Source organism: Helianthus annuus, chromosome 9 (assembly GCF_002127325.2).
Source record: "Helianthus annuus cultivar XRQ/B chromosome 9, HanXRQr2.0-SUNRISE, whole genome shotgun sequence".
Classification (NCBI taxonomy): domain Eukaryota; kingdom Viridiplantae; phylum Streptophyta; class Magnoliopsida; order Asterales; family Asteraceae; genus Helianthus; species Helianthus annuus.
This window is the reverse complement of record NC_035441.2, coordinates 138,411,572-138,428,368: the sequence shown is the minus strand read 5'-3', so window position 1 is coordinate 138,428,368 and position 16,797 is coordinate 138,411,572. Positions and strand designations below refer to the sequence as shown.

The 16,797-nt window shown below is 45.1% G+C and overlaps 1 protein-coding gene across 1 annotated transcript; it reads left to right on the top strand.

The window, feature by feature from the left end:
• On the top strand, positions 1-16,797 carry LOC110878941 (F-box protein SKIP16). The gene is made up of 5 exons (XM_022127337.2): positions 1-272; positions 1,208-1,921; positions 16,036-16,254; positions 16,398-16,504; positions 16,588-16,797. Exons 1-5 carry the CDS (start codon positions 60-62, stop codon positions 16,652-16,654), a joined length of 1,320 nt encoding a protein of 439 aa, XP_021983029.1. The 5' UTR covers positions 1-59; the 3' UTR covers positions 16,655-16,797.

Sequence of the window (16,797 nt, the reverse complement as noted above, 5' to 3'; positions counted from 1 at the left end):
CAAGTGAATCTTTTGGTTTTTTTTTCCACATTTCAGAACTGTGAATCTTTTTTCAGACTATGGCAGCGACTGGGCTAGAAAACATTGGCGGGTTAGCGTTTGAAATAATCGTATCGAAACTTGAGCCTTGTGAAGTAGCAGCGGTGGCATGCGTCAACAAACGCTTCAAGGATTGGGCTTCCGATGAATCTCTCTGGTCGCTTTACTGTTCTAAAGACCTCGCCCTCTCATCCCCTCTTGATCCTCTCGGCAATCCCTGCTCCTCCTTTAAGGTCCTTTAATTCATATCTTCACATTTAGGGTACCAAAAACTGCTGGATTGTGTTGAATTTGAGGTTTTAATTTGATTAAATATTACCCTGTACATTATCTGTATCTAGAACCCTAGCTTTGAGATTCAAAGGGAAAACCCCAAGTGATTATTTTTTTTTATATATGATTGAAGTTTAGCTGAATGATCAGCTTTCTCAGTGGCACTACATGCTCTTCCAAATCGTAATGATTTGATCCTGAATAATCAGAAATTCGGAATTTTTATCAAACTTCAAAACTGATTTTCATGATATGGTATCTCATGACCCCCTCATCCAATGTTGGATTTAATTGGGTTTGTTCACATATGTGTCACGGGTAAATGTTTGGGTCGGTTTAGATTTCTTGATTAAGTTTTGGGTTTATTGTAAATAGGGGTATTAGGGTTTATTGTAAAGTGTTTTCTGAATAACAATAAGAGACGAGCGAGTTCATTTAGTCTCGTGTTTTGGTGTTTCTATTCGGGCCTTTAATTGGTATTAGAGCAAGGAAGCGGTTTTGAGAGCCGATATTTGATCAAGGAATAGGAAACTAAATAAAGATACTTATACCCCTGACTCTTTTCCAGTGGCGGATCCAGGGGTGTTTTGGGGGTTCCAAAATGAAAAAAATAGTGGAAATTTTATGTGATTTTAAAAAAATTGGGAGAATTAGTGAAAATTTACCAAAAGGAACCCGGTCGAAAAAATTTCTGGATCCGCCACTGCTCTTTTCTCATGTGAACAATACGATTATTTCCAACATGGTGACATCCAAACGCTCCTTTTGTCAACGCCAACACTCCTTTTCAACTTGTGTATGTTTGGTTCTTTCATATGAAAGTTCATAAATTGATGTAATGATGCATATGATACGATCGTTAAGGTTATTTTCTCGCTCTGTTTCCACATTCTAGGCGGCTTATGGAGCATGGAGGGAAGCTTATGGTATGTATCCATGGCCTTTAGTTAGACGAGTGAAAAATGTTTGGGACAGAATTCGAATCTGGTTGACGGGTAATTTCCCTGAGGTTTTACCCACTCTTTGTAAAGGTGCATCAGAGGTCGAACTAAACGAGTTAGAAAAGTCTTTGAAAGTCAAACTACCTCTTCCTACTCGAGTCCTCTATCGGTTTTGTGATGGTCAAAAAGTGTGCACTAAGGTATCAAGTGAAAGAGTAAAAAATCTTTGTGGGTTGATTGGAGGTTACTCGTACTACAACTATCTTGTGAACGTTTTCTTGTTGCCACTAAATGTTATAATCAAAGAGACGAGAGATGTAACACGTCTACTTGAATTTACCAGACCAAAGTATATTGTAACGGCGGTTTCTGCTTACAATGAGAAGATGTTTTTTCTAGACTGTGAGGTTGGTCAACTTTACGTTGGCACCAGGAATCTTTTATCAAGAGGAGAAATGATGCCATGTGTACCAAATGGATTGATAGCTTCGGTGCATGATTCAAGAAGCGGGTCCCAGCAAGATGCCATGTTGTTATGGTTAGAAGAACATGTCCGCCGCCTTGAAAACGGGATTATTAAATTACGTGAGGAAGGAAATATTCGAAGCATCAGTTTATTCCCCGAACAATCACCAACGTGTTCCTTGGCTACAACATACGGCGTTCAGGTGTAGTTAAATCATAAATGCTTATTAGTCTGTCAAAGTCAAACCACTTATGTTGGTTCGTATCTTGGCTTATACAATTTCTGGTTCTGATATTGTAACGTTAAGAACTTAAGATATAAGGGGATGAGGGGTGGTTTACTAGTGATAGATTCTATCACTCTCATTGTCCAATAAAATCATGCTATGTCATCAACTAAATTTCTATCACTAGTGATAGAAATGTAGGAGGGGTGGAATCACTAGTGATGGAATTCTATCACTCCCAATTTTTTTAATTTTCATTTTAAAATTAGAAATTAAAAAATAAAACACTAAATTATAAATTTCATTAAACTTTAAAAATAAATTACATAGCCAAATAAAAAAACAACTAAACGGGTGGCATCTCCCAACCCCACTTTGCGCAAATCGCGCGCTTTTGTTGAATGACAACTGACTTGAACGGTTCGTCGAGATGGGCGTGGTTTTCACACAAGATTTTTAAATCATTTTGTCTTTCAATCGTTTTCAAGTGTTCCTTGTACGCCTGCTCGCGTTCAACTTTTAGGGACATCATTGTTTCTTTTCTTTGTTCGGCCTTCTTGAATTGGGTCATTTTCTCCTCTTCGATTCTGAAGATCGACTCCGCCACCGCTTCCTTCCCTTTGCTTGACGATTCGCCACTTTTCTTGCGTTGTGGCCTTGTAGGTGTATCTTCTTCAACGGGGTCGTCAACGGGTTGATCGGGTTCATCAAGGGGGTCGTCGTTTAAGTTCATTTGGGGCAAGTTATCCGACGCGGAAGTCGTGTAGTTCCCCGAATCGGATGTCTTTGATCTTTTCGAACCTCCTCGTTTTTTTGGAGCCGTAGGACCACACATGTCAACCAACTCAACGGGGACCCACTTCGGGTGATGTCTCGCAACTTCCCATGTCCCCACGTGTGGAAAAGTTCTCTTTTTGTACACTCGGCAATACTCTTCGGTGGCTTGTTGCATGATCGTCGCCTCGCTCGCTCCACTTTGTGGGTTTCGGTTCTACAAAAAATATAAAATGTTATGTTTTTTTTTTTAAATTATGTTTTTTTTTAAAATGTTTTTTTTATTTAATTTAAAAAACTGTTACTTTTTTATTTTAATTAAAAACTGTTTTTGTTTTTTTTTAAAAACTGTTTTTTTATAAAATTGTTTCTGTTTTATTTAAAAAAAACTGTTTCTGTTTTATTTTAATTAAAAACTGTTTCTGTTTTTTTTAAACTGTTTTTTTATAAAACTTAAAAAAAAACTGTTTTTGTATTTTTTTAAAAAAATGTTTTTTATTAAACTTTAATAAAAAACATACCTTTTGAATGAAACAAGCGTTGAACTTGCTAATTTTCCCGTTCAAATCCGTCCACTTCGACGTCATTTGGTCCATGTTTCGTATCCTTGCACCGGGAAGTTGCCTAAAATGATTAATGACACGTCTCCAAAACGCATCATTTCTTTGCTCGTTCCCATGTTTCTTACTCTCCGAGATGTGTAAATACGCCTTCACCAAGGACACCTCCTCCTCGCTCGTCCAAAGTTGTCGGCCGATTGGAGCGATTTCTTGAACGCCATCATTTTGTTCTTCTTCCTCTTCCTCTTCCTCCTCTTCTTCTTCCTCTACCTCTTTCTCGTCAAGACTTTGTTGTGGTTCACGCCACGCGTTTGCAAAATGATGAATGAGGGTGTTGTCTTCTAGTAGTGGGTCGAGTGTGTGGGGTTTGGTTTGATACGTTTGCGATTGAAATTGGTGAGGTTGAAACGGTGGAACGAACGGTTGGTTTTGGTACGTTTGCGATTGAAAGGGTGGATATTGTTGGGTTTGAAAGGGTGGATATTGTTGGGTTTGAAAGGGTAGGACTTGGTCGGGTTCGTCTTGCAACCTAAAGCGCGTCGGCTCGCCAAGATTCGCTCAAACCTTGGGTCTTACGGGATTTTTCTTCGTACCCGAACCTCTTTTTTTCGAACCCCCACCTCTCTTGCTTGAACCTTCCATGTTTCTTGTAAAATTATTTAGATTGAGTTGGAGAGTTTTTTAATTTTTTGTATTGAGTGTGAGAATAGTTGGAGAGTTTATTGATTTTTTGTATTGAAATAGGTTGGATTTAAATAAAAAAAATGGATCAAATATCATCCAAACGGTCAAAAAAATACCCAAACGGTCATTTTCCAACGTTCCAAATTCAAACTTCAACGCGTTATATGTGTAACGCGTTTTAAAAAATAACGCGTGATAACATGGGAGGCGGCGGTGTTCCGTGATCAAATAACGCGTGATGAAGGTTTATAGTCTATGGGAGGCGGTAGTGTTCCGTGAATAGGTATGGTCCCAATTCCCTGCCTACATGGCAGGGACCACACCACTTTTGAGCATCAAGGCGTCCACATCAGCGAAACAACCCAGAAGCTTCTAGAAGCTTCTAGAAGACTCGCAGCTGGCACCAAAGATGCTCTATCCGACATAAAGGACAACATGTGTAACCACACGCAGAACGCCACATAGGCCTGCGACAAATCAGGGAGTAGGGCTGACGACGCCAGTACGAGGTATCCAGCGTGGACAAATGTAACGACGCCACGTGTACCACTACACCTGCTGTGACAGAACAGACCAAGAGGATATTCCCCTTGGTCGGACAGCTGGCACGCGCCCACAGCTGGCACAGCTGCTCCTCCTTCACCCTCCGGCTATAAATAGGACCCTTCATCATTCAGGTTCAGGATCTTATACTCTCTATACTCACTCTATACACACACTGTTTATTTCTCTCAGAACCGTACTTATTCTCACGCCGGAGCCTGGTTAAGAGGGAAACCCCCCTTCTCCCCCTCTTAACGAGACTAACGGTGTTTACTGTTTTGCAGATCTCCAGCCATTGTTACGAGCGAGAAAAGAGGTTGAACCCCATAGACGAAATAACCCCATCGATAAACCCTGTGTTAATCGGTGTTTCATCATTGGCGCCATCCGCGTTTTGCAAAACCAATCTCATCTCTTTTCTCTACTGAAAAAACACTCGTCAAAATGGTTGAACAAACTCCCACACACCCAGTCGACGGAGAAGTTTCTTCCTTTGAACTCATTTCGGACACAGCACACGTCCAAAGGGGTCAAAGGAACGAAACCATCCAAGAGGGACAACTGAACAATGATTTTCCTTCTATCTTTGGGAGTGTGTCCAGGGTTGTTAACCAGACCACAGCTGGACCCACTTTCCAAACACCACCAGCAAGGATCATCACTCAAACCACAAATGGAGCTACTTTCCAAACCCCGACCGGGGTGTTGCAATAGACACCACCACCAGTGCTGACACCAAGCCATGGAGCTGGCCCCTCAGCTCCATCGGAACAAGCACAACTCAATTACTCTGCACTTTTGGGGATACCCGAAGGAAAAACTCTCGCCTCCTGGTATGCCGAACAGATGGCGTCCATAAACCTCGTTTATACGCAACTCAGCGCACAGCAAGCTCTACTCCAGGCACAAGCTAACCAGTCAGCATTCGTAACTCCACCGCCAAGGTCTCTGAGTACACATACAACTCAGCAGACTAACGCGTGGAATCTACGCCCGGAGAGAGGACCAGCTCAAAATGTGAGAAGGCCAAGCGCGCACGACACGCGCGATACCTATGGTGAAACAGAAAGCAATTTTGTGCAAAACCCCAATGTGCAAAGAAAACCGATCCAAGCTCGTTTAGGCGCGCGCAATATGAATATAGAATGGGATGAAGAGGAAGACGACCCAACGTACAAAGGGGAAACCACGGTGTTTAGCAGACTTCACCCAGAACGTGAAGCATACAAGCCTGCAAAGCGCGCAGGGTACAACCCGAAAGCAGAGCATGACTATACCTTAAGCTATCGTCCAGAGGACATGGCCGAAGATTCGAAATTCATCAGAGAGATTGCCACAGCTGCCATAGACAAAACCAAGCTGCCGCACAACGTTGGCAAATACAACGGATTGACAGATCCAGACGACCACCTCCAGGTCTTCAAAGGCGCAGGAGCAACAGGTGGGTGGAACCTACCAACTTGGTGCCACCTGTTCGCACAAACGTTCGTGGGTGCAGCGCGCGTATGGTTCGACAGCTTACCAGCAGGGAAAATTAAATCCTGGGTCGACTTCAGAGAAAAGTTCTTGGCACCCTTCTCTCAACAGCGGAGGCACGCCAGAGACCCAACAGATTGTCTAAACATATGGCGCCGAGACCACGAAAGCGTGGAAGATTTTATCACAAGATATAACAAAGAATGCTTAGAGATTGGGGATGTGGGGAAAAAATGATGCGCGCACACTTCATGAGGGCAGTCAAGTGTGACGACTTGATCAAGCGCGTGAAAGGAAGAGATGGAGGACCCAAAGATTGGGAAACTTTCATTGAGGCCGCCAAAACAATAGCACAGACAGACAAACAGTTGACCGGTGATGACCACCGTCAACGCGCACATAACTCCAATGACTGATATGGCAAAAAAGGAAGAAACCAGTCATGGAGGCCTTCCAGCCATAAAGAAAGAAGCCCACCAAGAGAAGACGCGCGGCACACAATCAACCAGATAGCACACAGAAAAGAAGTAAAGAGAGAAAACAGGGAGAAACAGTGGACGCCATTAACCAAGACCCCGTCAGAAGTCTTGGCCACTGAAAACCACCAATTCAAACCACCCCTACAGATGCGCAACAAAAGGGGTCAAGATCCCAATCTCTACTGTGAATTCCATAAGGATACGGGTCACCTCACCGACGACTGCTTCAGCCTGAAGCAGGAAATTGAAAGAGCCTTAAGGGATGGAAAGCTCACTCACTTAGTCAAAGGCGGAAAGCGCGATTACCGCCAAATACAAAGAAGAGACGAAGGGCCAGATAACAAGAAGCTCAGAAAGATAGAAACCCACATGGTGCAAGGAGGTCCACGAAGACCGAGAAAAAACTACAACAAGCGCGCGCAGGATGATTCATGGCGCGAGAAGCAAGTTATTTTCCCAGTTGTTAGAGGGGGTCCGAGAGAAAAGCGACCAATAGTCATCCCAGGAGTGATTGGCCACTACCAAACAGACTACATCTTCATCGACCCGGGGAGCACCGCGGATATCATATACGAACAGTGCTTCAATCAATTTGATCAAGAGGACAAAGCGCGCTTAGAACCAGTCGATTACCCACTGACTGGTTTCTGTAACGAAGCCGTCTTTCCCCTGGGGCAAATATCATTCCCGGTGTTACTTTCGGACGGAAGAAATTCAAGAACTGAAGAAGTCACATTCATGGTCCTGCCGGCACACTCAAGACACAACATCCTCCTAGGGAGAGAATCCCAAGGAGACTTTAGTATGATCTGCTCTGCACCACATTCCGCTGTTGGATTCCCCACTGAAACAGGCATTGCGCTGATATATGCAAGTAAAGAAGTTCTAGAAACAGATGAAATCAGACCAGCCAAAGCTAGCAAGCCAGCACCGCGTATAGAGGCAGAAAAATGGGTATTGAACAGCGCATACCCAGAACAAACAGTCACCCTGGGGCCCGCCATGTCTGACTTAACGCGCGCGGCGCTCAAAAAATTGCTGCACGAAAACATGGACGTGTTCGCCTGGACACCTGCCGATATGGTTGGTGTTCCACGGCACATAGCAGAACACCGTCTGAATGTCTCAGAAGACGCAAAGCCAGTGGTGCATGCCAAACGCCACTTAGGCGATGTCAAACACGACGCCATGAAAGAACAAGTGTTAGAGTTGCTAAACGCAGGAATCATCAGAGAAGTCAGATACCAAACATGGGTAGCAAGTCCAGTAATGGTAAAGAAACCAAATGGCAGCTGGAGAATGTGTGTCGACTACAAAGATCTAAACAAGGCATGTCCCCGCGACTGTTACGCCTTACCAGACATAGACGAGAAAATCGATTCTTTGGCAATATTTCGGTGGAAGTGCTTTCTGGATTGCTACAAAGGGTACCACCAAGTTCAAATGGCCGTTCAAGATGAAGATAAAACCGCATTCCGCACGCCAACAGGGCTATATTGCTACACCAAAATGCCTTTCGGCTTGAAGAATGCGGGTGCAACATACCAAAGGTTAATGAACGAAACATTCAGTGACGCCATTGGCAAGTACATAGAAGTTTACATGGATGACCTGGTGATTATGAGCAAAGAGGAAGGCACGATGCTGGTCAACATCCAAAAGACCTTCAACACGCTACGCAGCGTAAGTATCAAGCTGAACCCAGCAAAGTGCTCGTTCGGAATGGAAGAAGGAAAGTTCTTAGGCTTCATCGTCACAAAAGACGGTTTTAAGGTAAATCCAGAAAATGTCCAAGCCATAAAGGATGCCTTCACCATCAAACATCAAAGACATGCAAAAATTAGCAGGACGATTAGCCGCACTCAATCGTTTCCTAGCTAATCACGCTGCAAAATCCTTCCCATTCATCAAAACCTTGCGCAATTGCATGAAAAAAAGCCAGTTCCAATGGACTCCGGAAGTAGAAAATGTGTTCCGCGAGATGAAAGATTGCCTCATCAAACTGCCAACTCTAACCGCACCAAACAAAGGAGAACCCTTGGTACTTTATCTCTCAGCTTCCGATAGGGCAGTCGGGGCTGTACTGCTCGTCGATCGTCAAGGTGTCCAAACACCAGGTTACTATGTGTCGCGAACCTTGATCGATCCAGAAACCCGATATGCAATCATGGAGAAGCTAGTCCTTGCACTGATTCACGCTTCAAGACGGCTGCGCAGATATTTTGTCAATCACACCATCCACGTGCTAACAAACTACAACATTGGAAATATCCTTGCAAGGCCAGAGATATCAGGAAGACTAGCCAAATGGGCAATAGAGCTGGGAGGTCACAACGTGGTTTTCAGACCACGACCATCGATCAAAGGCTAGGTCTTGGCAGATTTTATGACAGAAGTTCCAGATGACAAAGAAAGGGAATGTAAAGCGATGGAGAAAGCTGAGAAAAAACAAACAGAAGAACCATGGCTGTTGTACACAGATGGTGCATCTAACGAAGATGGAGCAGGCGCAGGGCTGAGGCTGGTAAGCCCTGACAAACACGAATTCACATACGCCATACGCCTGGATTTCAAGAGCACAAACAACGAAGCAGAGTACGAACCTTTCCTGGCTGGCTTACGATTGGCGATCAAAATGGGGGTCCGACACATCGAAGCGCATGTGGACTCCATGTTAGTAGCAGGCCAAATCAACGGCCAATACGAAGCCAAGGGCGATATAATGGCACTCTATCTCAACCAAGCGAAAACGTTGCTGCAAACCTTCTATTCCTACAAGGTGCACCACATAAACCGAAGCGAAAACAAGCCAGCAGATGCACTAAGCAAGCTCGCATCAACAAGCTTCCAGCACCTAGCAAAGGATGTGCGCATAGAGGTTTTGAGCAACCCATCCGTTCCACTCAGAGAAGTAAGTGTCATCCAGACAGGAACAACGTCCTGGATGACGCCAATAATCATGTACTTACAGTCAGGGATACTTCCCGAAAACAAAGCCGAGGCGCGAAAGATCCAGTACAAATCAGAACATTATCAGATGGCAGACGGGCTACTGTACCGAAAGTCATATCTCGGCCCACTGCTGAGATGTGTATACGCCGACGACGCAAGTTACCTAATCCGGGAAGTGCATGAAGGAATTTGTGGTATTCATGCCGGGCCTCGAATGGTGGTGGCAAAAGTGATGAATGCTGGATACTACTGGCCCGGGATGCATCTTGATGCTGTGAAAGAATTGAGAAAGTGCAGCGGCTGTCAGAGACATGCACCAAAGACCATGCGCCCCAAAAATGAACTAGTACCAGTAACAACTGCATGGCCTTTTCAACAATGGGGCATAAACATGGTAGGCCCTTTCCCAGAAGCACCAGGGGCAGTCAAGTTCATAATAGTCGCAGTCGACTATTTCACCAAATGGGTAGAGGCGAAAGCACTCGCATCAACCACCTCGGCGGTCGTCAAGAGATTCATATGGGAACAAATCATATGCCGCTTTGGCCTGCCTCTCCGAATCATAACCGATAACGGAACTAACTTCGCAGCAGACGACCTCGAGCGATGGTTCAAAGAATTACACATCGAACATACCTTCTCTTCGGTTGCACACCCACAAGGGAATGGTCAAGTAGAGGCAGTCAACAAAAGCATCGTCGATGGCATCAAGGCAAGGCTCGGCGAGAAACGAAGAGGCTGGGTCGACGAACTATCCAGCATACTGTGGGCCCATAGAACAATGCCAAAAACAAGCAACGGTGAAACGCCGTTTAGTTTGGTCTATGGGTCTGAAGCTGTTATCCCAGCAGAAATCGGGCTGCCATCTCCAAGGATGCTCTCCATGAATTTAATCAACAATGAAGAAGAAAGGAGGATCGACCTAGACCTCCTAGAAGAACGGAGAGAGATGGCAGCAATCAACGAGGCCAAATACAAAACGAAGCTGGAGAAATATTACAACTCCAGAGTCCGAGTCTGCACTTTTAACCCGGGAGACTATGTCTTAAGGGACAATGAAGCTTCCAACGCAGAAAAGCCCGGAAAACTGGCTCCCAAATGGGAAGGCCCGTACATAATCGATGCAGTGCTCGGCAAGGGAGCCTACAAACTACGCACCATCAACGACAAAGAGGTTCCACGAACCTGGAATGCCCAACAACTCCGAAAATGCTACATGTAACACAACCATGTAATCGTAAAGGGCGTACAGCCAACACATTTACTTTAATACAAGAAGTGTTTGGCTACTTTTATTTCATGCAAATTTCTTGTCACAACTGCATTTATTACTTTGGGCGTACACGAAAACATCAATGGCTCGACCATAGGAAACGTTGTAGACCTCCAAGGCTCGTCACAACCAAGTGAACAGCCGAGTCAGAAACACAACCAAAGCCTACAAAACGCCAAAATATAACTTCGTGCCCACATAAACACGAAAATATCGATAGCAAGGTAACTAAACATTGTAATGCTCCCAAGGCTGAACACAGTGCAGCCCACACAATAACCTGCAACTCGATCACTTCGTACGTCACCTATAAGCGCACACATTCAAACGACAGAATAAAAACGTTGTAGTAACACAACATCACCTGTCAGCGCCATCATTCATCCGTGACACCTGATCAAAGTAATTAAACATGCACATATTATGACGATAACAAAATTCGCATAAACATAAGCAAGCGATAAAAACATTCACCAGAAGATCGTGTACATACACCCACAGGTAAACAAAATTAAAATTGTCTTAAACAGCCAACATTACAGGCCTATTCATGGCCATACACGGCGCACAGGCCGGAACTCGTCAATCAAGTTTGACTGGTGCCAGCACCTCCTGCTGCATCACCGTCTTCTCCCAAAGCTTTCTTTCAAAAGGCAACCCCATCCGCTTTGCGAGCCAACTTCTCTGCAGCTCGAACAACAGCAAATTCAAGGGTTGAAAATTCCTTGCGCTTGGCAGTAAAAGCACCTTCACAGTCTTCCTTATACAGATCAAAATGATAATCTTTTTCCTTATTAATGACCGCGTTTTTGCCCTCAGCATACCCAAACTTCCGACCACTGTTGTAAGCCGCCCTACCCAACTCAAACATATATGTTGCAAGCTCAGTCGAATGCAAAATACGATCAGCAAGCTACATAAAAAGGAAGATCGAATAAGAAAGAGAACTCAAATATAAAACAAAGCAAAAGCAAAAGAAAAAGAGAAAATAAGGCAAGCAAAGAGCACTGCCAAAGGCACACCACGAGAAAGCAACCACTTGCTGTCAGCTGAGGCCTCCTTAGCAAGAACTTCGGAAGCTTGACACTCAGCCGTTTTCTCAGCAAGAAGACGTTGGGCAGTTTCACACTCAGTCGCCTTTTGCTGTGCAAGAACCTCCAGTTTGTCGATTCGATCAACATATTCTTTTTCTTTCTTCTCAGCAGCAAGGCGCGCTTGATTTGCTTCCTCAGCAAGTTTCGTCTTCTCACCAGACAAGCGAACAATCGCATCGCGCTGAGACTGCATCTCAGCATTTGTGCGCTCGCACGCAGCTTCCCAATCCTTCTGCTTCTGAGCATTCAGCTGTTTTTGCTCTTCAAGCTTCTGCTCAGCATCCGATACCCTCCATTGCAAACCCTTTTTCTCTGCATTAAATTTTTCTTTCTCCTCAACAAACAACTTCTTGGACTCCTCAAACTCGAGGGTTTCCTCCCCCATCAACCGCCACTCGCGAAGAATTTCCTGAGAGGTAGCAAAGAAATTAACCCCAGCACGAACGTGATCGTCCAACAGGGCAAAACGATTGCGGTTCTTCTGAAACATCCTCTCAGCAGAAGGAAGGGACATAGCAAAAAACTCATGGCAATTGCTGACATCATTCATCCTGGAGCCCTGGGTAAGGTTCCAGCGCGAGGCATGAGGCAAGTCATCACAAGCTGGATTACCCCAAGAATCAGCAGGGTCATGTTCAAGATGCGGGCTGTGCACCACGCTAGAAGTAGCCCCACCTCCACCAGGAGGACGTTTGGTATAAATGGTTTGTTGTGGAGTAGTCTCACTAGACTCCATCTCCATTTCAACACCCTTACCTTTATCAACCCCACCATCACCTCCGCCATCACCTCCACCACCACCTCCAGCATCAGCACCTCCTTCAACCACACCCTCAGTAAACCCCTCCCCACCCCTTGTGCCCACATCAACATCATCACGAGGAGGGGTCAAACCAACTGTCCTCGATGGGGGAGAAGCAGGTGGCGTAATTTGAGAAATATCCACCACACGAGGTTTCTTGCCAGTCTTGATCACTGTCATAAGACAACAATTAAAAAACAACTTGATGAAAGATATGACAAACGTAAAAAGAACAGTGAATTACCAGGGGGAGGAGCAGATGCAGCATATATCTCCTCTAAAAGATTTCCACGACTCCCACTGGACACACCCAAATCAACCTCAGACTCCGAGGGTGCTGGGGGGGCCTCCTTTTGAAGCTTCGCTTTCTTAGCAGCAAGAAGAGCAGCAGCTTGCTCATCAAGTTGGCGTTTGTGATCCGCAAGGGCTTTTTTCTTCATGTGCTCGGACAATGTAGCACCATCATCAGGATCTGACTCTCGATTCCTCTCACCAACCCCTAGGCCAGAGAACGTGTCAGAAACCACAACATAATCCAGACAAGGAAGAGTAGAAGGTTGCTTACGAGAGGAACCAACAGCTTTACCCTCAGTTCTTCCCTCCTTCTTCCCAGACTTACTCGTCCTAGCCCTCTTCCTTACCTCCAATTGGGCGGAAGGATCAACAGCCGTTTCTTCATCATCATCATCATCATCATCAACACCAAGCACAGGTTCAGCAACCTCACCCCGCGCGGTACCTGCACGCGCGCAACGAGAAGTTAGACCCTCAAGAATCTGGTCAGAACTTCCACTGGAAAGAACAATAACTTCCTCTCGACCCGAGTCGACAGAGTCATCCCAAACATCTTCACCTAAAACTTCGTTAGCACATCTCCCCAAGCTTTCATCAGTGGGATGCAAAAAACGACCACGAATCTGGTCTAACCAGGTTGGGTTCCCATCCGCCTGAATAGCCTCAACCATGGCACCCGCTGCCTTCGGGTCCAAGACATTTATCAAGCTGTAACCAACTGCAAAGGAGCAAGAGGATAAGGGAACACACAAAAAACATATTACACATATGGGAGAATAAACCAACAATAAGCCATAAAAGAAACATACATTTGCCCTGATGGCTGTACACAGGTTGACCCAAGGGATGCTTAGGCACCCACAGCAAACTCATCCCTGCACCAACCAAAGCCATCTCATCCAGTTGGGAAATGGTAGTCGCCTTGTAGGTTATCCTCCTATACCAATCCTGAGCAGCATAATTTTCCATAACCTCCACCTTCGGAATCCCTTGACTCACGTGCCTATACGGCATATCTATTGGAATTACACCACGGCGGATGTAAAAGAATTTCTGCTTCCAGTCATGAAGGCTCTTTAACGGCACAGAGCACACCGGAGCAACACCTAATCGTGCTTGAAACGAATAGAAACCATTGGCGTAGGTAACACTATAAAAGACGTTAAACATCTCAAAAGTAGGCTCAATACGATAAGCCCTACAGACGTATTCAAAATGGGTAATGCGTGGAAGCCCAATCGCATTAATTTGGGAAATATGAAGCCCATACCCCCTTAACACAGCAGCAGTAAACTTCGTTATTGGCAACCTGAAACTACCTTCCCGAAAAAACGCTACATACAAGGTGATATAGCCCGGAGGGGCATCCAAAGCAGTGGATCCAGCAGGAGGGTACTGAGCTCCCCACTCGGGACGGAAGTTCATACCCCGGACAAGATTAAGAAACTCCTCCTCCTTCCACCCGATAACAGCCTGATCCGGACCAGGAGGGGCCCTCCTCTTGTATTTTCTTTTCCGACTGGCAGGGTTCTTCTCAGACATAGTATAAGCACTAAGAAGTGGGAGATAAGAACTCAAGAAAATTATTGAAGAACGGAGAATAAGGGAAGAAGATAGATGGAAAACACACTTGAAATTTGAAAATGTAAAGGAGAAAGGGTAACCGCCTCCTATTTATACCCATCGCATTTAATGCGATGGGTAGTGGACCGTCAGAGCTTTTAAAAAGCAACCAATAAAGGAGTGACACGTCAGAAGAGAGAGAAGACGTCAGCTCTTTTTTCGGGAAGCATGGGCGACAAGGCCACCTGACGTGACAGAAAGCCACTGAAAAAGCAACTGTTCACCTCCGATAAGACAGGGATGTCAGACAGTCACACCAAACACTTCCCCATAACCACCAAACTTCCACCAGAAGGAAACATCAAGGGCCAAAACCCATGCGTGATGCGTCCATTTGGCTCACTTTTTCAAAGGGCCAAAACCCATGCGCCATGCGTCCATTTGGCTCACTTTTTCAAAGGGCCAAAACCCATGCGCCATGCGTCCATTTGGCTCACTTTTTACAAAGGGCCAAAAACCATGCGCCATGCGTCCATTTGGCTCACTTTTTACAAAGGGCCAAAACCCATGCGCGATGCGTCCATTTGGCTCACTTTTTACAAAGGGCCAAAACCCATGCGCGATGCGTCCATTTGGCTCACTTTTTACAAAGGGCCAAAACCCATGCGCGATGCGTCCCTTTGGCTCACTTTTTACAAAGGGCCAAAACCCATGCGCGATGCGTCCATTTGGCTCACTTTTTCCACAAAGCCAAAACCCATGCGCGATGCGTCCATTTAGCTCAACTTGTACCAGAAGGCCAAAAAACTCCACGCGCCGCAAAAGCTCACTACTTTCATAAGTCCAGAATCCCTCCTAGACGATCAACTCAACTAGAAGGCACACTGGACTGGGGGGACTTGAAGAGGTATGGTCCCAATTCCCTGCCTACATGGCAGGGACCACACCACTTTTGAGCATCAAGGCGTCCACATCAGTGAAACAACCCAGAAGCTTCTAGAAGCTTCTGGAAGACTCGCAGCTGGCACCAAAGATGCTCTATCCGACATAAAGGACAACACGTGTAACCACACGCAGAACGCCACATAGGCCTGCGACAAATCAGGGAGCAGGGCTGACGACGCCAGTACGAGGTATCCAGCGTGGACAAATGTAACGACGCCACGTGTACCACTACACCTGCTGTGACAGAGCAGACCAAGAGGATATTCCCCTTGGTCGGACAGCTGGCACGCGCCCACAGCTGGCACAGCTGCTCCTTCCTTCTTCACCCTCCGGCTATAAATAGGACCCTTCATCATTCAGGTTCAGGATCTTATACTCTCCATACTCACTCTATACACACACTGTTTATTTCTCTCAGAACAGTACTTATTCTCACGCCGGAGCCTGGTTAAGAGGGAAACCCCCCTTCTCCCCCTCTTAACGAGACTAACGGTGTTTACTGTTTTGCAGATCTCCAGCCATTGTTACGAGCGAGAAAAGAGGTTGAACCCCATAGACGAAATAACCCCATCGATAAACCCTGTGTTAATCGGTGTTTCATCAATAACGCACCGCCCCGAGTGCTCTAATCATTCTCTTATATTGTTACAGGTTCGTGCTTCTGCTGTATTTATACCTGAATTCAGTGACCTTACTGAAGAAGCTCAGGAATATATGTTTGGTTATTCGATTCGTATGTTGCTTAAACCCGGAGGATGTTTTGTCCATGGTATGTCCTTTGATTCGTGCCAGCTGTACCGGAGACATTGGATTATCAAATCTAATAATAATGTTGTGGGAGACTTCAATGGTGAAGCTGTGATAGGCCAGGTATACCATATAATGGCGTATATTATTCTGTATCAATTCGGTGGGAAAATAAATAATCTTGCGTTATAATTTTCAACAAAATAAAGTTAGGTTATGCAACTGGAAGCCACTTACAGATTGTTTCTTTGTTTTTTTATCTACAGTTTCCCTTGTTACGATCAGGGAAGAAAGAGTTTGTTTACGAATGCTGCATAACTTCTGCGGCTTCACCTGGATCGATAGAGGGTTCTTACACGTTTATCCCGGACAGGTGTGTTGTGCTATGTTCATCATATCTTTTTTTAGTATTTGTATTAGATAAATCTGTAAAATGTTTGTGTAATTTGTTTGCAGATTGGCGGATCCACAAGGAAGCCCCTTTGAGGTTGAAGTTACTAGATTTCCTTTGGTTTTGCCATAGTACATCTTCTGATGCAACTATTCTGTTCTCCATGGTCACTATCTTGGCTTAAAGCCGTTTGTTTGATTTCTGTCTCGAGATGTTATCAAAGATGTTGATATATATGTATATCGTGTAATGACAGACATCTCCTGTTGCTTGTC

What these genes read in the sequence shown, in the direction of transcription:
- LOC110878941 (XM_022127337.2), top strand. Translation starts at nt 60, where the DNA reads ATGGCAGCGACTGGGCTAGAAAACATTGGCGGGTTAGCGTTTGAAATA. An exon ending in GTGAAGCTGTGATAGGCCAG is followed by an intron (nt 16,255 to 16,397) that starts GTATACCATATA and finishes TTTTATCTACAG; the next exon opens with TTTCCCTTGTTACGATCAGG. An exon ending in TACACGTTTATCCCGGACAG is followed by an intron (nt 16,505 to 16,587) that starts GTGTGTTGTGCT and finishes ATTTGTTTGCAG; the next exon opens with ATTGGCGGATCCACAAGGAA.